The sequence below is a fragment of the Entelurus aequoreus genome, linkage group LG07 (genome assembly GCF_033978785.1).
Source record: "Entelurus aequoreus isolate RoL-2023_Sb linkage group LG07, RoL_Eaeq_v1.1, whole genome shotgun sequence".
NCBI lineage: Eukaryota > Metazoa > Chordata > Actinopteri > Syngnathiformes > Syngnathidae > Entelurus > Entelurus aequoreus.
The window spans coordinates 18,353,775-18,376,556 of NC_084737.1; the positions used below are offsets into that span (position 1 = coordinate 18,353,775).

The following is a 22,782-nucleotide window of genomic DNA, read 5'->3' on the forward strand; positions in this document are numbered from 1 at the left end:
CATATTTAAAACTGTATACATGCTGGAAATCAACTTCTAACAAAGCAAACGACTGCAGAACTCCACAAACATGTTTTTACAATTTACTTCTATTAAAAAAAAAACGATTCGCTAGTGTAAAAACTATTTTCTTCAAATAAAATAACGATTTGCATGTATAAAAACGATTTTCTTAAAAAAAAACGATTTGCAAGTAAAAAAAAAAAATTTTCTTCATAATAAAATATTGATTAAAAAAAAAGAGATTTGCAGGTTTAAAAACTATTTTTTTCAATTAAAAAAATGATTCGCAATCAAAAATCTTCAATTAAAAACCACTCGCAAGTGTAAAAACAATGTTCTTAAATTAAAAAAAACTATTTGCTAGTGTAAAAACAAATGTTTTCAATTACAATAAACGATTCGCAAGTAAAAACAATTTTATTTATTAAAAAAACAATTCCAAGTGTACGAACTATTTTCTTCAATAATAAAATTATTTGCTGGTGTAAAAACTTTTTTTTTTTTAAATTACAAAAAAATGATTTCAAAGTATAAAACTATTTTCTTCAATTAAAAAAAACAATTTGCAAATATAAAAACAATTTTCTTCACTTAAAATAACTATTTGCAAGTAAAAAAAAATATCTTTAATTTAAAAAAACAATTTGCATGTATAAAAAACATTTTTCTTCAAAAAAGCGATTTGCAAGTAAAAAAAAAAAATTCAAATAAAAGAATGATTGAAAAAAAGTGATTTGCAAGTATAAAAACCATTATCTTCAGTTAAAAAAATTACTCATAATAAAAAAAATCTTCAATTAAAACAACTCGCAAGTGTAAAAACAATGTTCTTAAATAAAAAACAATTTGCAAGTGTAAAAACTTTTTTTTTCAATTAAAAGAACAATTTGCAAGTGCAAAACACATGTCTTCAATTAACGTAATGATTTGCATGTGTAAAAACAATTTTCTTAAAAAAAAGCGATTTGCAAGTAAAAAAATATTTTCTTAAAAAAATAGGTCTGCAAGTAAAAAAAGATTTTCTTCAAAAAAAAAAAAAATTTAAAAAAAGAGATTTGCAAGTAAAAAAACATTTTTCTTCAGATAAAATAATGATTTAAAAAAAGAGATTTGCAAGTACAAAAACTATTTTCTTCAGTTAAAAAAATGATTCGTAATCCAAAAAAAAAAAAAAAATTAAAAAACAACTCGCAAGTATAAAAACAATGTTCTTAAATAAAAAACAATTTGCAAGTGTAAAAACAAATTTTTTCAATTAAAAGAACAATTTGCTTAAAAAAAGCAATTTGCAAGTTAAAAAAAAAATATTCAAATCAAATAATGATTTTTAAAAAAGCGATTTGCAAATATAAAAAATATTTTCTTAAAAAAATAGATCTGCAAGTAAAAAACGATTTTGTTCAAATAAAATAATGATTTAAAGAGATTTACAAGTATAAAAACTATTTTCTTCAGTTAAAAAAACGATTCGCAATCCAAAAAATAATTCAATTAAAAATAACTTGCAAGTGTAAAAACAATGTTCTTAAATAAAATAGTAAACAACCATTTTCTTCAAGTGAAACATTTTGGCAGTAATATTGCAGGTGATCACACACCTGCACTCAGAGCACCTGTAATTCACACTCTACACTGACAGGTGGTGCTGCTGAGTCCATTTAGTCACAACTTGTCTTCCCAGCTGACCACAACAACACCATGTCATTAATAAATAAAACTGCATCATTAACAACCAGGGGATGATCAAATACATCTGTTAACTTACAGGTTGAGCTTTTCTCCCTCCTCCTCTGTCCACCATTATACTGCCCGCCCTGCTCCTTCTTCTTCTTTTGTTATTTTTGGTGGATGGCACCATGCGCAGAACACTAGCGCTGACCGCCTTAAATTGACTAATGGCCTTTACTCCGCTGGACATGATTGACCTTTGCTCTTATACGGGGAGAGCCCCGCCCCGCGCCGAAACGCCACACACACACACACACACACACACACACACACACACACACACACACACACACACACACACACACACACAGCGATATAATTTTTTTTTTTACACAAAGTCAAGTCATAATACGGACAACTTAAAACACACACACAGATCTGAGTACACACACACAGATCTGATTAAACACACACACATTTCTGATTACACACACCGATCTGATTACACACACACACACGCACACACACACACACACACACACACACACAGCGATATAAAATTTTTTTTTACACAAAGTCAAGTCATAATACGGACAACTTAAAACACACACACAGATCTGATTACACACACAGATCTGATTACACGCAAACAGATCTGATTACACACACAGAGATCCGATTAAACACACACACATTTCTGATTACACACACCGATGAGATCTGATTACACACACACACAGATCTGATTAAACACACACACATTTCTGATTACACACACCGATCTGATTACACACGAACAGATCTGATTACACATACACAGATCCGATTAAACACACACAGAGATCTGAGTACACACATAGATCGAATTGGACACACTTCTGATTACACACACACATAATTGTATACACACAGAGATCTGATTACACACACACAGATCTGATTACACACACAGATCTGATTACACACACAGATCTGATTACTAATTTTTCCGAGTACACACACACAGATCTGATTACACACACAGATCCTATTACACACACAGATCTGATTACACACACACACACACACACACATCTGAGTACACACACACACATCTGATTACACACACACATATCTGATTACACACACACAGATCTGATTACACACACAACCAGATCTGAGTACACACACAGATCGAATTGGACACACATCTGATTACACACACACATATTTGTATACATACACAGATCTGATTACACACACATTTCTGACTACACACACACAGTTCTGATTACACACACGGATCTGATTACAACCACAGATCTGATTACACACACGGATCTGATTACTAATTTTTCCGAGTACACACACAGAGATCTGATTACACACACAGATCCTATTACACACACAGATCCTATTACACACACAGATCTGATTACATACACACACATATCTGAGTACACACACCCAGATCTGAGTACACACACACCCAGATCTGAGTACACACACACACTGATCTGATTACACACACTGATCAAATTGGACACACATCTGATTACACACACATTTTCGATTACACACACACAGATCTGATTACACACACAGATGTGATTACACACACGGATCTGATTACTAATTTTTCCGAGTACACACACACAGATCTGATTACACACACAGATCCGATTACAAATACAGATCCTATTACACACACAGATCTGATTACACACACACACACACACACACACACACACACACACACACACACACACACACATATCTGAGTACACACACACACAGATCTGAGTACACAGACACACAGATCTGATTACACACACACATATCTGATTACACACACACAGATCTGATTACACACACACACACACAGATCTGAATACACACACATATCGAATTGGACACACATCTGATTACACACACACATATTTGTATACATACACAGATCTGATTACACACACATTTCTGATTACACACACACAGATCTGATTACACACACAGATCTGATTACACACACAGATCTGATTACACACATGGATTTGATTACTAATTTTTTTCAAGTACACACACACAGATCTGATTACACACACAGATCTGATTACACACACACATATCTGAATACACACACACAGATCTGATTACACACACATATCTGATTACACACACACAGATCTGATTACACACACTGATCTGATTACACACACACAGATCTGTATACACACACACAGATCTGATAACACACACACAGATATGATTACACACACACACAGATCTTTGACTACACGCACATGTCTGATTACACGCACACACATACCTGTATACACACTGATCTGATTACACACACAGATCTGTATACAAACACAAAAATCTGATCACACACACACACAAACAGATCTATATACACACAGATCTGATTACACACACTGATCTGATTACACAGACACAGATCTGATTACACACACACAGACAGAGATAGAGATAGGCGTGTGTAAATCATTTTCCGTACAAAATGACTTCCTACACAATGAATGAAGTCTATGGAGAGCAGGGAGCGGGTGGGGGAGGGGGGACGGATACACCTGAATCACGTCATTAATGGCGGGCCCCTGAGGGTCAGTGTGACATGACGGGGCCTGCAGTGCTTCTAGAACAAGTCAGGATGATAAGTCTGCTGCCGTCCTTCCACAAGACACGTCCACCAGCTCATTATTCACGCTCTCTAACGAGCCAGGTGGAGACACCAACAAACGACATTTCGTCTCAAAGACGCCGCAGGAGAAGCTGGAACGCACAGAGGCGACTTTGAATACTAATGTTACGTCTCTCACTTGCACAGAGATCCACTCCTTGATATCACCGCCTGCACAAGGTCACATCGTTGACTTCATGATCCCCGGAAGAACGATATCACTTTTAACTGCTGCCAGTCTTTTTAAGGAGCGGGGGAAAAGAACATTTTTACGGCCATATCAAAACAAACCATTATCGCTTCAGGGGCCCACGGACTGATTATCAGCCTGTCAAATACTACATCAGCAGAGCAGGAAGGATGATAACCACGTCGGGCTGGGCAATAAAACGATATCAATATGTACCGATACACATGTAATCGATATCAATAAAAAATGTGTTTGATAAAACGTTCCATATGTTTTTTTCTTCTTGGTGGGAAGAAAGGGGAAGTATGGAAGCAAGGTTGGTTGCATGCGACGATTTTCTTCGATTAAAAAAAAAAAAGATTTGCAAGTGTAAAAACGATTTTCTTCAAATAAAAAAACGATTTGCAAGTAAAAACAATTTTTCTTGATTAAAGAAACAATTCGCAAGCGTAAAAAACTTTTTTTTTATTACAAAAATTTTTTTTTCAAGTATAAAAACATTTGTCTTCAATTAAAAAAAGTGTAAAAACTATTTTATTCGAATAAAATAATGATTTGCAAGTAAAAAAAAAAAATTAATAATAAATTATTGATTTTAAAAAAAGCGATTTGCAAGTATAAAAACTTCAGTTAAAATTTTTTTTCGCAATCAAAAAAAATCTTCAATTAAAAACAACTCGCAAGTGTAAAAACAGTTCTTCAATAATAAAATTATTTGCTAGCGTAAACATTTTTTTTTCAATTAAAACAAAAATGATTTCAAAGTATAAAAACTATTTTCTTCAATTAAAAAAACGATTTGCAAGTAAAAACTATTTTTCTTGATTGAAAAAACAATTCCCAAGCGTAAAAAACTTTTTTTTTATTACAAAAAAAAATGTTCAAGTATAAAAACATTTGTCTTCAATCAAAAAAAGTGTAAAAACTATTTTATTCGGATAAAATAATGATTTGCAAGTAAAAAAAAAAAAATTCTTCATAATAAATTATTGATTTAAAAAAAAAGCGATTTGCAGGTATAAAAACTATTCGCAATCAAAAAAAATCTTCAAATAAAAACAACTCGCAAGTGTAAAAACAATGTTCTTCAATAATAAAATTATTTGCTAGCGTAAAAAATTTTTTTTCAATTAAAACAAAAATGATTTCAAAGTATAAAAACTATTTTCTTCAATTAAAAAAACGATTTGCAACTAAAAACCATTTTTCTTGATTAAAGAAACAATTCGCAAGCGTAAAAAACTTTTTTTTTCTTAGAAAAAAAATATTTTCAAGTATAAAAACATTTGTCTTCAATTAAAAAAAGTGTAAAAACTATTTTATTCGAATAAAATAATGATTTGCGAGCAAAAAAAAAATGTTCTTCATAATAAATTATTGATGAAAAAAAAAGCGATTTGCATGTATAAAAAGTATTTTCTATGGTTAAAAAAATGATTCGCAATCAAAAAAAATTGTCAATTAAAAACAACTCGCAAGTGTAAAAACAATGTTTTTTTCTTCTTGGTGGGAAGAAAGGGGAAGTATGGAAGCAAGGTCGGTTGCATGCGACGTTCCCTCTAATTTTTCACGTGTCTGAGCAAACGCAAAAACCTTCCACAGCACAGTGTGAACACACAGTGGCCACACTAGCGTCACACCTGTCCCAAAACCTGACTTAATAACAAGTTCAATCTTTTATCATGATAATCAAATGACAGCAGTTATTTTCATGGGATTATTTCCTAATTTAAGTGAATTCCAATGAAAATGACACAAAAAAAAAATCTAAAACATTCAAATGTTGCACAATGAAATGTAAGCATAGGATAGTGTATACATTCCTGTAACTGTACAATATGTCTTTTTAGGAGCATTTCTGTACTCTAGTAACAGCATTTCATGATTAATACTTATAAATTAACATTCTTAACACATGACAGTAGAATAAGCACACGTGTGATTGAGGAGTCATAACGTAACCACCTGGCATTTACACTTTACGTGTAGTGTTGGAGTTGTCCGACTTTTTGTGTGGCCCTAAACGCACCAGTGGCTGATATGACAGACAACAAAGAGTTTGTCGTGGCCCAGTTTGTACGGCACAAAATGACCAGTTTTGCTAAATAGCCTTATTTTTTTTCAAATGTTTTTGTTGTGGTTACGGAAAATAAAACGTTACATAAAACTATAAATAAATAAAATTAAAATAAAAAATAAAATATAATTCAATTTTTAAAAAAAAACTATAAATAAATAAAAATAAAACGTTACCGAAAATAAAATGTTTTTGCTCCGTAAAAGTGATCGATGGAATTGCACAGGCGCGCACCTTAAAGGGAACGTTGGTTGCATGAACAAAGGCACTCGCTCTCTGGTAACCCAGCAACGCAGGAAGTGATCACTGGTCACACGCTAACAGCCAATCAGGTGAGAGTATTAACTATCGGGTTTGGTTGATTCTTTGCATGGAGTGAGAAGAGAAAGTCAAAATGAAGAAATTGTGGATAAATAGGAAAAGTTTTTGGATGTTTCCAAAGGGACCGTAGTCAGATCAATGTGGTCTGTACATGATGCAAGGCAAGGCCGCTAATACCACACCACCTTAGCTCACCCTTTAGAGCACAGCTGTAACTTACTGCCACTAAACCTGCAGAAAATAGTTCATCTCAGGTTTCTCTATGTTTACATTTTGCACTATTTTCTTACACCTTAAGAAGCATTTCTTACATATTCCTTCATTTTAAGAGCTTATTGTTAAGTGTGCAATGGGATTTTACTTTTTTGTTGACATTGTTTGAGTGTTTTCCATGCTTGTGTTGATGTTTCCTTTCTGCCTTGATAGCTGAGGGATTATAATCACAGGAAGTTACATTTCAAATAAAATATATTTTTATCCTGCTCCTTATTTTCCATAGGTCATAAAAAATGTAAATAATCATTGATATCGACCGATATATTAATAATGTTTAAACATTTAGTGCAAAACAAAAATTCCTTTCCATAGTTAAATAAGAATACCAGGGCAAATTAATGTTACACAGCTGTTATTTCCTCGCACTAAACCTGCAGAAAGTAGTTCTTCTCAGGTTTCTCTACGTTTACATTTCCACACTTTGCACTATTTTCTTACACTTTATGAAGCATTTCTTACATATTCATGATTTTTAAGACCTTATCTTAATGGGATTTGACTATTTGCTTTGGGCACCACATGATTCGATTCAATTCTTGGGGGAAACGAGAATTGATTCTCGATTCAAAATCAATACTTTTTAATAACATTGCATGCCAGTTCTATGATTAACTACATTCCTTCATAAAATAGATAAACCGCTCTGATAAATGTCTTTATTATTTAATAGAAAATTGGTTTTGTTTAATAAAATCCTACCCAAAAATTTAATAAAGTGGCTGGACAGGACAGATTTAGGAAAAATTAACAAACACCCCTATTTTTTTTACTATATAAATGATAAAAACCTTTTCAAAAGAGGTTACAAACGCTCCCTTGGCTGCAGACGTATAAATTGGCCTAAAAATATATTTTAAAAAATTTTAAAAATCCTAAATATTCCAGTATTTACCCTACATGTAATAGACTGTGGCGCCCTGACGCAGCAAAATAAAAGCCGAGACAACTTTAAAATGTGTTTTTTAACGTGAAAATAACCTAAAGTGATATAATGAATGAATGAATTGATATTTGTGCACTATAGAATTGTGATGCATTGACAATTCGGCCACGGAAAAAAAAAACTTTGTTTCCATGATTCCGCTGATTTGAGATAGGAGTGTTTTCAGTTACAAGCTACTTCAGGGAACCACTTAAACTTGTAAATTGAGGTAGTACTGTACTTTAAAAAATAAGTTTTGATAGTTTTGCCCTGTTATCCTGTGTTTTTTTTCCTGATTATGATTGTAATTCAAACATGTACAGTTAATAAATGTGATCGGTATCATCAGTATCAATATCAGCAGCATAAAACTCTGGTCGGAGCATCCTTCATATTTACAGTTGATTAAAAACTTGACACCAAAACATGAAAGTACATGTGGAATACCAATAGGCAGTAAAAGTAGAGTATAAGTACATACAGTGTGTATATTGTTGTCAGTGTGCTCACCTGATGGTGTGGCTGTTGCCGAGGAAACCGAAGTTGGCGTCTCAAGGCTCACTTTCCTCTTTGCTTCCATCACTGGATTCTCAAACTGAGTCTTCTGGTTGATGTGACTGCAAAATAGTAATATTATTATTTATAATAATACTATACTTCAATTTGCATGTAATTAGTTACTTTCCATGTAATAAGTAACTTTGCATGTAATAAGTTGCTTTGTATGTGATAAGTTACTTTGCATGTAATAAGTTACTTTGCATGAGATAAGTTACATTGCATGTACAAACCCCGCACACAAAAAAAAGTTCATCAGTTTGAACATCAAATATGTTGTCTTTGTAGCATATTCAATTGAATATGGGTTGAAAATGATTTGCAAATCATTGTATTCCGTTTATATTTACATCTAACACAATTTCCCAACTCATATGGAAACGGGGTTTGTAATAAGTCCCTTTGCATGTGATAAGTTACTTTGCATGTGATAAGTTACTTTGCATGTGATAAGTCACTTTGCATGTGATAAGTTACTTTGCATGTAATGAGTTACTTTGCATGTAACAAGTCACTTTGCATGTAAGAAGTTACTTTGAATGCAAGAAGTTACTTTGAATGTGATAGGTAACTTTGCATGTAATAAGTTAATTTGCATGTAGAGATAGGGTGAGAAGCTCTGTCATCCAGGAGGAGCTCAAAGTAAAGCCGCTGCTCCTCCACATCGAGAGGAGCCAGATGAGGTGGTTCGGGCATCTGGTCAGGATGCCACCCGAACGCATCCCTAGGGAGGTGTTAAGGGCACGTCCGACTGGTAGGAGGCCACGGGGAAGACCCAGGACACGTTGGGAAGACTATGTCTCCCGGCTGGCCTGGGAACGCCTCGGGATCCCCCGGGAAGAGCTGGACGAAGTGGCTGGGGAGAGGGAAGTCTGGGCTTCCCTGCTTAGGCTGCTTCCCCCGCGACCCGACCTCGGATAAGCGGAGGAAGATGGATGGGAGTTACTTTGCATGTACTAAGTTACTTTGCATGTATGTAGGCTCTGTACCGAGGATGTCGTTGTGGCTTGTACAGCCCTTTGAGACACTTGTGATTTAGGGCTATATAAATAAACATTGATTGATTGATTGATGTACTAAGTCACTTTGCATATGATAAGTTACTTTGCATGTGATAAGTTACTTTGCATGTAATAAGTAACTTTGCATGTGATAATTTACTTTGCATGCAATATGTTACCTTGCATGTAATAAGGTACTTTGCATGTAATAAGGTACTTTGCACGTGATAAGTTACTTTGCATGTAATAAGGTACTTTGCACGTGATAAGTCACTTTGCATGTGATAAGTTACTTTGCATGTATCAGTTACTTTGAATGTAATAAGTTACTTTTCATGTAATACGTTAATTTACATGTAATAAGTTACCTTGCATGTGATACGTTACTTTTCATGTAATAAGTTACTTTGCATGTGATAAGTTACCTTGCATGCGATATGTTACTTTGCATGTGATATGTTACTTTGCATATAATAAGTTACTTTGCATTTAATAAGTTACTTTGTATGTGATAAGTTACTTTGCACGTAATACGTTACTTTGCACGTGATAAGTTACTTTGCATGTGATAAGTTACTTTGCATGTGATAAGTTACTTTGCATGTAATGAGTTACTTTGCATACAATAAGCTACTTTGCATGTAAGAAGTCACTTTACATGTAATAAGTTACTTTGCATGTGATAGTTACTTTGCATGTGATAAGTTAATTTGCATGTAATAAGTCACTTTGCATGTAATAACTTACTTTCCATGTCATGTGTTACTTTGCGTGTCATTAGTTACTTTGCATGTAATAAGTCACTTTGCATGTAATAAGTTACTTTGCATGAAATAAGTTACTGTCACGTATTAATTTCAGGACGGCGTGGCGAAGTTGGTAGAGTGGCCGTGCCAGCAATCGGAGGGTTGCTGGTTACTGGGGTTCAATCCCCACCTTCTACCATCCTAGTCACGTCCGTTGTGTCCTTGGGCAAGACACTTCACCCTTGCTCCTGATGGCTGCTGGTTAGCGCCTTGCATGGCAGCTCCCTCCATCAGTGTGTGAATGTGTGTGTGAATGGGTGAATGTGGAAATACTGTCAAAGCGCTTTGAGTACCTTGAAGGTAGAAAAGCGCTATACAAGTATAACCCATTTATCATTTATAATTGTGACTTCTACAACATATTATTATCACATGTACAGTCGTGGTCAAAAGTTTACGTACACTTGTAAAGAACATAATGTCATGGCTGTCTTGCGTTTCCAATCATTTCTACAACTCTTATTTTTTTGTGATAGAGTGATTGGAGCACATACTTGTTGGTCACAAAAAACATTCATGAAGTTTGGTTGTTTTATGAATTTATTATGGGTCTACTGAAAATGTGAGCAAATCTGCTGGGTCAAAAGTATACATACAGCAATGTTAAAGACCTACTGAAATGCATTTTTTTTATTTAAACGAGGATAGCAGATCTATTCTATGTGTCATACTTGATCATTTCGCGATATTGCCATATTTTTGCTGAAAGGATTTAGTATAGAACAACGACGATAAAGATTGCAACTTTTGGTATCTGATAAAAAAAAGGCTTGCCCCTACCGGAAGTAGCGTGACGTAGTCAGTTGAACATATACGCAAAGTTCCCTATTGTTTACAATGATGGCCGCATGAAGTGAGAGAGATTCGGACCGAGAAAGCGACAATTTCCCCATTAATTTGAGCGAGGATGAAAGATTTGTGGATGAGTAAAGTGCAAGTGAAGGACTAGTGGGGAGTTGAAGCTATTCAGATAGGGAAGATGCTGTGAGAGCCGGGGGTGACCTGATATTCAGCTGGGAATGACTACAACAGTAAATAAACACAAGACATATATATACTCTATTAGCCACAACACAACCAGGCTTATATTTAATATGCCACAAATTAATCCTGCATAAAAACACCTGCGTGTTTGTTATGCTAGCTCCTATGCTAGCTCCTAGCTCCATAGAACACGCCAATACAATTCAAACACCTGATCAACACACACAATCACTCAGCCCAAAAGACCGTTCACCTAACCCAAGGTTCATAAAGCTCATATATTTTTAAAAAGTTACGTACGTGACGCGCACGTACGGTCAAGCTATCAAATGTTTAGCAGCCAAGGCTGCATACTCACGGTACCTGATATTCAGCTGGGGATGACTAAAACAGTAAATAAACACAAGACATATATTTACTCTATTAGCCACAACACAACCAGGCTTATATTTAATATGCCACAAATTAATCCTGCATAAAAACACCTACGTGTTTGTTATGCTAGCTCCTAGCTCCTCTGCTAGCTCCTAGCTCCATAGAACACGCCAATACAATTCAAACACCTGATCAACACACACAATCACTCAGCCCAAAAGACCGTTCACCTAACCCAAGGTTCATAAAGCTTATATATTTTTAAAAAGTTACGTACGTGACGCGCACATACGGTCAAGCTCTCAAATGTTTAGCAGCCAAGGCTGCATACTCACGGTACCTGATATTCAGCTGGGAATGACTACAACAGTAAATAAACACAAGACATATATATACTCTATTAGCCACAACACAACCAGGCTTATATTTAATATGCCACAAATTAATCCTGCATAAAAACACCTGCATGTTTGTTATGCTAGCTCCTATGCTAGCTCCTAGCTCCATAGAACACGCCAATACAATTCAAACACCTGATCAACACACACAATCACTCAGCCCAAAAGACCGTTCACCTAACCCAAGGTTCATAAAGCTCATATATTTTTAAAAAGTTACGTACGTGACGCGCACGTACGGTCAAGTTATCTAATGTTTAGCAGCCAAGGCTGCATACTCACGGTACCTGGTATTCAGCTGGGAATGACTAAAACAGTAAATAAACACAAGACATATATTTACTCTATTAGCCACAACACAACCAGGCTTATATTTAATATGCCACAAATTAATCCTGCATAAAAACACCTGCGTGTTTGTTATGCTAGCTCCTAGCTCCTAGGCTAGCTCCTAGCTCCATAGAACACGCCAATACAATTCAAACACCTGATCAACACACACAATCACTCAGCCCAAAAGACCGTTCACCTAACCCAAGGTTCATAAAGGTTATATATTTTAAAAAAGTTACGTACATACGCAAAAAAAAGTTGCGCACATACGGTCAAGCGATCAAATGTTTAGAAGCCAAAGCTGCATACTCACAGAAGCATGTCTGCGTCTTTGTCATCCAAATCAAAGTAATCCTGGTAAGAGTCTGTGTTGTCCCAGTTCTCTACAGGCGTCTGTGTATCGAAGTCAAAAGTCCTCCTGGTTAGAGTCTCTGTTATCCGAGTTCTTCCATCTTGACTGCATCTTTCGGGAATGTAAACAAAGAAGCGCCGGCTCTGTACTGTTGTTGCTGACTACGTTCGAAAAATACGTCCATTTCGCACCGACAACTTTCTTCTTTGCTTGCTCAGTTTCTTTCTCCATAATGCAATGAACATGATTGCAACAGATTCACGAACACAGATGCCCAGAATACTGTGGAATTATGAAATGAAAACAGAGCTTTTTTGTATTGGCTTCAATGTGGAAGGCATACCTGTGTTCCCCGGGCTACGTCACGCGCATACGTCATCCTCAGAGGCGTTTCGAACCGGAAGTTTAGCGGCAAATTTAAAATGTCACTTTATAAGTTAACCCGGCCGTATTGGCATGTGTTATAATGTTAAGATTTCATCATTGATATATAAACTATCAGACTGCGTGGTCGGTAGTAGTGGGTTTCAGTAGGCCTTTAATATTTGCTTACATGTCCCTTGGCAAGTTTCACTGCAATAAGGCGCTTTTGGTAGCCATCCACAAGCTTCTGGTTGAGTTTTTGACCACTCCTCTTGACAAAATTGGTGCAGTTCAGCTACATTTGTTGGTTTTCTGACATGGACTTGTTTCTTCAGCATTGTCCATTTTTTGTCAATGAGGTTTAAGTCAGGACTTTGGGAAGGCAATTCTAAAACCTTAATTCTAGCCTGATTTAGCCATTCCTTTACCACTTTTGACATGTGTTTGGGGTCATTGTCCTGTTGGAACACCCAACCTCCGGGCTGATGATTTTAGATTGTCCTGAAGAATTTGGAGGTAATGCTCCTTTTTCATTGTCCGTTTTACTCTCTTTAAAGCACCAGTTCCATTGGCAGCAAAACAGGCCCAGAGCAAAACACTACCACCACCATGCTTGACAGTAGGTATGGTATTCCTGGGATTAAAGGCCTCACCTTTTCTCCTCTGAACATATTGCTGGGTATTGTGGTCAAACAGCTCAATTTTTGTTTCATCTGACCACAGAACTTTCCTCCAGAAAGTCTTATCTTTGTCCATGTGATGTCAGATGAAACAAAAATGTAGCTGTTTGGCCACAATACCCGGCAATATGTTTGGAGGAGAAAAGGTGAGACTTTTAATCCCAGGAACACCAAACCTACCGTCAAGCATGGTGGTGGTAGTATTATGCTCTGGGCCTGTTTTGCTGCTAATGGAACTGGTGCTTTACAGAGAGTAAATGGGACAATGAAAAAGGAGGAATTCCCCCAACTTCTTCGGGACAACCTAAAATCATCAGCCCGGAGGTTGGCTCTTGGGCGCAGTTGGGTGTTCCAACAGGACAATGACCCCAAACACACGTCAAAAGTGGTAAAGGAATGGCTAAATCAGGCTAGAATTAAGGTTTTAGAATGGCCTTCCCAAAGTCCTGACTTAAACGTGTGGACAATGCTGAAGAAACAAGTCCATGTCAGAAAACCAACACATTTAGCTGAACTGCACCAATTTTGTCAAGAGGAGTGGTCAAAAGTTCAACCAGAAGCGTGTGGATGGCTACCAAAAGTGCCTCATTGCAGTGAAACTTGCCAAGGGACATGTAACCAAATATCAACATTGCTGTGTGTATACTTTTGACCCAGCAGATTTGGTCACATTTTCAGTAGACCCATAATACATTTTATAAAAGAACCAAACTTCATGAATGTTTTTTGTGACCAACAAATATGTGCTCCAATCACTCTATCACAAAAAAATAAGAGTTGTAGAAATTATTGGAAACTCAAGACAGCCATGACATTATGTTCTTTACAAGTGTACGTAAACTTTTGACCACAACTGTACATAATCATTTCAGTTTGTCCAATGTGTGTTGCCGTAGACAGGAAGTAGTCTTTGCCATTCAATTGAATGTGCCAGTCTTGTCTTTTGTTGAGTCCTACAAAGTGTTTGTACTCTTTAAGTATTGTACCGTAAATTCCGAACTATAAGCCGCTATTTTTTCTCTACACTTTGAACCCTGTGGCTTATAAGACGGAGCGACTAATTTATGAATTTTTCTTTGCTGACTGCCAAAATAAAAATGATTTTATATAAAAACTAAAATGTTTTTCCATTTAGTACTTTCAACAACTACAAGTACAAGTGCCATTATGTCTTCTAGCCATCCATAGCGTTTCTACTCATATGGATTCTATCAATCCAAGCAAAGTTTGTAAGTTTTACAATATAACTAAAACAATTCTTACTTACTAAACCCTCCCATGTGTGACGTCTACAGGAATGTTTTCATGCATATTTGTACGTGCTATTGTACTGTAATCAAGCTAGCACTGTTAGCATGAGCTAATATGCTAACACATTTGCGATTGTCTGTGTTAGTATTATTACCTTACAATGGCATTTTTTTGTTGTATTGTTTCATTTTCACAAATTCCTCAATAAATTCACCAAAACGTCACTGTGGATTTATTGAGTCTGTTTAGCTGATTGGAGAGCGAGCTTGCGCAGCTAGCGGGTCCATGACCATGACTTCTGTTTTGTTTGATCAGCCATTTTACTGCCCTGTTACAGACGCCGTTTGGAAACAATTAAGGTATGTGAATAAACATTTCCAGAATATGTATGTGTAAATAACTCATTTCACAACGTATATATCTGCGGCTTATAGTCCAGTGCGGCTAATATACGGAAACATATGTTTTTCTTACAATACAGGCCCCTAGATGAGACTAAAACCAATCAGAGTGGACGATGATGTGATATCCTATGATGGAGCAGACAATATCGGCGATACGGGAGATGCAGCCTCTCGCTGACCCTCTTGCATAAATAAACCCACTCATGGCGTCTTTGTCCGCAGACACGGCAGCAACACGAAACATTGAGCCCTCTTTGTTTCCCATCGGGGGCAACAACACTTTGAATTAATTGTCTGTTGGCTTTGCTGCATTGAGGGGCTGTGGGAAAATACAGTACTGACCTGTGGCATCATCTATGTGTGTGGTGTTTAGGGGCAAGCATTGAATACGCGGCCTCCTTTCTGATTGGTCACTTTAATCTTGATGTGTTTTGATACAAATGTTTCACTCCCGATATGATGCTGATATTAAAGCCTTGAGTATTGGCCGATACAGATATTGATTTGGTATGATACCAGCAGGAATCATACGTACTTGTATTATTTAGTAGTGTGGAATGTTTGGTTAAGTGAAATGTATAAAAAACACTAAACTATTTATTATTGACCATCTGGAATGGACTTACGCTGTTTTTAAGTTGAAGTGGCGTGGTCATTTGTTTTAATTTGACTAATACCTTAATTTAAGAAACAAGATACATTAAGTTGAATAATGCCGACACGTTAATTACTGAATACTTTCTAATATGCATTGGAGACTTTGTATGTGTAAGTAATGTGCTATTGTGTGCTTAGCTGTTGTGTAGCTGCTAGCTCCTAGTAGCCTGTAGCCTAGCATGTTTACTTTTTGTAAATTACTTTAGTAAAATAGAAGAAAATGTGTGTTTATTGGAGGACATTTAGATATTAACTGTCCGTCCAGCTTTGCACAAGTAAACACTCTGCTTGTATCGCACATGATATCACACACAAGTAAACACTGCATGACTGCTTGTATCACACATGATATCACACACAAGTAAACACTCTGAAGGAATGCTTGTATCACACATGATATCACACACAAGTAAACACGCTGCAGCACACAAATAAACACGCTGCAGGACTGCTTGTATTGCAAATGATGTCACACAAAAATAAGCATACTGCAGGACTGCTTGTATCGCACATGACATTACACACAAGTAAACACGCTGCAGGACTGCTTGTATCGCACATGATATCACACACAAGTGAACATTCTGCAGGACTGCTTGTATCACACATGATATCACAAACAAGTAAACACGCTGCAGGACTGCTTGTATCTGACATGGAATCACACACAAGTAAACACTCTGCAAGACAGCTTGTATCGCATATGATATCACACACAAACATGCTGCAGGACTGCTCGTATCACACATGATATCCCACACAAGGACAAAGGCTGCAGGACTGCTTGTATCACACATGATATCACACACAAGTAAACACTCTGCAGGACTGCTTGTATCGCACATTATATCAAACACAAGTAAACACTGCAGGACTGCGTGCATCGCACATGATATCACATGCAAGTGAACACTCTGCAGGACTGCTTGTATCGCACATGATATCACACGCAAGTAAACAGTCTGCAAGACAGCTTGTATCGCACATGATATCACACACAAGTAAACACTCTGCAGGACTGCTTGTATCGCACATGATATCACACACAAGTGAACACTCTGCAGGACTGCTTGTATCGCACATATCACACGCAAGTAAACAGTCTGCAAGACAGCTTGTATCGCACATGATATCACACACAAGTAAACACTCTGCAAGACTGCTTGTATCGCACATGATATCACACGCAAGTGAACACTCTGCAGGACTGCTTGTATCGCACATGATATCACACGCAAGTAAACAGTCTGCAAGACAGGTTGTATCGCACATGATATCACACACAAGTAAACAGTCTGCAAGACAGCTTGTATCGCACATGATATCACACACAAGTAAACAGTCTGCAGGGCTGCTTGTATCGCACATGATATCACACACAAGTAAACACTCTGCAGGACTGCTTGTATCGCACATGATATCACACACAAGTAAACACTCTGCAGGACTGCTTGTATCCCACACAAAATCACACGCAAGTAAACACTCTGCAGGACTGCTTGTATCGCACATGATATCACACGCAAGTAAACAGTCTGCAGGACAGCTTGTATCGCACATAATATCACACATTGTACATGCATCTTTTTGCTGATACTGGATCAGGTGCTCTTCTGTGTGTACTCACTCTACGTAGTAGGTGCCGTACTGCGGGTCCTGGATCCTCTCCCAGCCGTAGGGCAACTCTGCGGGGAAGGGAAGGGAAGAGAACGTCACTAGCAAGTCATTTCTTGTGTTCTACTCGACAAAAGAAGGATCGTTTCTTTCGCCTTCAGACGAGAGAGAAATGCTGAGTTGTTGCACCGCTGGAAAAATAATAGACTTCTTTCCTCAAGTGTGAACGTGAGCGCCATGTCAAGATGCTGCACTCATGCATTCTCTACACCTATCCCACAATCCTTTGTGGCGAGCAGAGCCACGACACGACACATACGATAACTGATATGAGTTTGGCTGGCGATACACCTTTTAATCCTGTAATATCGTGATAATGCATGTTGACGACACATTCAAGCTGTGTCCTGTCTGACAGCAACACGCTAACGAACGCTAACGTCAAATTCAGCAATCGCCGACTTAATGGCGGCAAATAAAGTTTCTTACAAGTATCGTTATCACTGGAGGACTAGTGAAACATGCTACACTACACACCATAGGAGGATACAATAAGCCGTGCTAACCGCTAAGCTAGAGCTCTTGAATGCAAATAGGGGGAAGGTGGAACGATACAAATATCGACAGTAACGATACCAAGTAGAGTATCAGCATATGGCCTATACAATAGTGATTAGATCAATATTTTATTATCATTTTTTTGGTGTGTTTTTTATCATTGATTACAAGCTAAAAGGAAAAAAAATACTGGATACAAAATAATATATTTAATTCAGAGCCAATATTAGTTTTTACTTATTTAGATTTTTTTTTTGCACTTTTGACTTTTTTTCCATCAAAATATTGTATGTTATGAAAATGAATAAGGAAACAATTAAAATATTTAATTGATCATTTTACACCGCCATCTTGTCGTCATGACCGATTATAACTGTGCTAAAAAATGTAATCATATAATGATATGGAACGTGTGAAGTATCAGAATCGGTCTGGGTAAGACCGATACTGCCCCTGTCACGACTTGGTATCGGATCCATACCCAAATTGTGTAGTATCAGCCAAAACTTACGTGAAGTATCAAAGAAGAGAAGAATAAGTGATTATTACATTTGAACTGAAGTGTAGGTAGAACATATTACTTCCTGTTAAAACAGGAAGTAAGCAGATATTAACAGGAACGATACAAATATCGACAGTAACGATACCAAGTAGAGTATCAGTATATGGCCGATACAATAGTGATGAGATCAATATTTTATTATAATTTTTTTCGTGTGTTTTTTATTATTGATTACAAACTAAAAGAAAAAAAATACTGGACACAGTATGACTTTAAGGGGAAATAATACAATATTTCATTCAGAGCCAAAATTAGTTTTTATTTATTTAGATTTTTTTTTTGCACTTTTGACTTTATTTCCATCAAAATATTGTATGTTATGAAAATGAATAAGGAAACAATTAAAATATTTAATTGATAATTTTACACCGCCATCTTGTTGTCATGACCGATTATAACTTTGCTCAAAAATGTAATCATATAATGATATGGAAAATGTGAAGTATCAGTATCGGCATTGGTAAGACCGATACTGCCCAATCCATACCCAAATTGTGTAGTATCAGCCAAAACTTACGTGAAGTATCAAAGAAGAGAAGAATAAGTGATTATTACATTTGAACAGAAGTGTAGGTAGAACATATTACTTCCTGTTAAAACAGGAAGTAAGCAGATATTAACAGGAATGATACACATATCGACAGTAACGATACCAAGTAGAGTATCAGTATATGGCCGATACAATAGTGATTAGATCAATATTTTATTATCATTTTTTGTGTGTTTTTTATTATTTACAAACTAAAAGAAAAAAATACTGGACACAGTATGACTTTAAGGGGAAAAAATAAAAGTATTTAATTCAGAGCCAATATTAGTTTTTATTTATTTAGATTTTTTTTTTTTGCACTTTTGACTTTATTTCCATCAAAATATTGTATGTTATGAAAATGAATAAAGAAACAATTAAAATATTTAATTGATAATTTTACACCACCATCTTGTCGTCATGACCGATTATAACTGTGCTCAAAAATGTAATCATAAAATGATATGGAAAATGTGAAGTATCAGTATCGGCATTGGCAAGACCGATACTGCCCCGTCACGACTTGGTATCGGATCCATACCCAAATGTGTAGTATCAGCCAAAACTTACGTGAAGTATCAAAGAAGAGAAGAATAAGTGATTATTACATTTGAACAGAAGTGTAGGTAGAACATATTACTTCCTGTTAAAACAGGAAGTAAGCAGATATTAACAGGAAATTAGCATGAATCATTGTTTTGATAAAACAATACAACCAGAAATTATGCAATTTTACTGCATTTGCAGCAGCTGAATTAGAAAACCTTTGTAACCTTTTTTGAATTATTTTATAATCAATTATATGCCAAACATAGTGTACATATAATAATAATATTATTGTACGGTAATATATTATGATATATTGTGAGCAGAAGGCTGCAATATATATCATGATATAGATTTTTAGGACATATCACTAGGGCTGGGCGATACAGCTGAAAACTGTATTATTATATAAGCGTTTGATAGCAGTGGATATCGATAATTATGAATATTTTTAGGACTGAAAGGGTTCACAAAGATTGTTAGACCCAAAGTATTCATTTAGCTGCTGTGCAACAATGTTTTTTTGGAGGATTTTAGAGATAAAGGGGAGGTGCGACAGCAGCCAGCAGATTTTAGAGATAAAGGGGAGGTTCGACACCAGCCTGTAGTTTAGCAGGAGGTCCAAATTGAGGTAAGGTCTTTTAAGCAGCGGATGAATAAATGAAAACATGTAAACATAGAGAACTATTTTCCGGAAGGTTTAGTGGCAGGAAGTTACAGCTGTGCTCTAAAGGGTGAGCTAAGGTGGCGTGGTATCATTTACAAACCAGAAATGCTTGCTTGTTTTTTTTTTCCAAAACGTCCGTGAGTCGGTGAAGGTTTTGGAAGCATCATGAAAAAGACACCTGCGTAATGATATCTCACCTCCTTCCTCGCATTTCTCCGCAGCCTTGGCCTTCTTGGCGAGTCGCGGGTCCAACCAGGTGGTGGTTTTGCTGTTGTGGCTGCGCAAAGACAACATCCAAATTTAGATAACCAGACCATTTAGCTATTACTAGCAACACATTTCCAGGAGGCCATTTTGAACAAAAAGGAAGGAAGATGATCGTAAATATCACACTTGGATTTAAACCAAACATGGCGGTGACGTTGACATTGTACAAAACCCAAAACCAGTGAAGTTGGCACGTTGTGAAAAAGGTAAATAAAAACAGAATACTATCATTTGCAAATCATTTTCAACTTATATTCAATTGAATAGACTGCAAATACAAGATATTTAATGTTCCAACTGGAAAACGTTATTGTTTGCAAATATTAGCTATTTTGGAATTTGATGCCTGCAACATGTTTCAAAAAAGCTGGCACAAGTGGCAAAAAAGACTGAGAAAGTTGAGGAATGCTCATCAAACACTTATTTGGAACATCCCACAGGTGAACAGGCAAATTGGGAACAGGTGGGTGCCATGATTGGGTATAAAAGTAGATTCCGTGAAATGCTCAGTCATTCACAAACAAGGATGGGGCGAGGGTCACCACTTTGTCAACAAATGCGTGAGCAAATTGTTGAACAGTTTAAGAAAAACCTTTCTCAACCAGCTATTGCAAGGAATTTAGGGATTTCACCATCTACGGTCCGTAATATCATCAAAGGGTTCAGAGAATCTGGAGAAATCACTGCACGTAAGCAGCTAAGCCCGTGGCCTTCGATCCCTCAGGCTGTACTGCATCAACAAGCGACATCAGTGTGTAAAGGATATCACCACATGGGCTCAGGAACACTTCAGAAAAACACTGTCAATAACTACAGTTGGTCGCTACATCTGTAAGTGCAAGTTAAAACTCTCCTATGCAAGGCGAAAACTGTATATCAACAACACCCAGAAACGCCGTCGGCTTCGCTGGGCCTGAGCTCATCTAAGATGGACTGATACAAAGTGGAAAAGTGTTCTGTGGTCTGACGAGTCCACATTTCAAATTGTTTTTGGAAACTGTGGACGTCGTGTCCTCCGCACCAAAGAGGAAAAGAACCATCCGGATTGTTATAGGCGCAAAGTTGAAAAGCCAGCATCTGTGATGGTATGGGGGTGTATTAGTGCCCAAGACATGGGTAACTTACACATCTGTTAAGGCGCCATTAATGCTGAAAGGTACATACAGGTTTTGGAGCAACATATGTTGCCATCCAAGCAACGTTACCATGGACGCCCCTGCTTATTTCAGCAAGACAATGCCAAGCCACGTGTTGCAACAGCGTGGCTTCATAGTAAAAGAGTGCGGGTACTAGACTGGCCTGCCTGTAGTCGAGGACCTCTCTCCCATTGAAAATGTGTGTTGCATTATGAAGCCTAAAATACCACAACATAGACCCCCGGACTGTTGAACAACTTAAGCTGTACATCAAGCAAGAATGGGAAAGAATTTCACCTGAAAAGCTTCAAAAATGTGTCTCCTCGGTTGCCAAACGTTTACTGAGTGTTGTTAAAAGGAAAGGCCATGTAACACAGTGGTGAACATGCCCTTTCCCAACTACTTTGGCACGTGTTGCAGCCATGAAATTCTAAGTTAATTATTATTTGCAAAAAAAAAATAAAGTTTATGAGTTTGAACATCAAATATCTTGTCTTTGTAGTGCATTCAACTGAATATGGGTTGAAAAGGATTTGCAAATCATTGTATTCCGTTTATATTTACATCTAACACAATTTCCCAACTCATATGGAAACGGGGTTTG

General features: G+C 36.6%; 1 protein-coding gene across 7 annotated transcripts in view; it reads right to left on the reverse strand.

The window, feature by feature from the left end:
• Positions 1–22,782, reverse strand: part of magi3a (membrane associated guanylate kinase, WW and PDZ domain containing 3a) — a 275,522-nt gene that overhangs the window by 60,201 nt on the left and 192,539 nt on the right. For all 7 annotated transcript variants that reach the window (XM_062052764.1, XM_062052763.1, XM_062052762.1 and 4 more), the window contains exons 6-8: positions 20,973–21,052; positions 17,927–17,984; positions 8,648–8,754 (exon numbers count right to left, since the gene is read on the reverse strand). In XM_062052764.1, the coding sequence (XP_061908748.1) occupies positions 8,648–8,754; positions 17,927–17,984; positions 20,973–21,052 (245 nt within the window). The remainder of the gene's footprint in view (positions 1–8,647; positions 8,755–17,926; positions 17,985–20,972; positions 21,053–22,782) is intronic.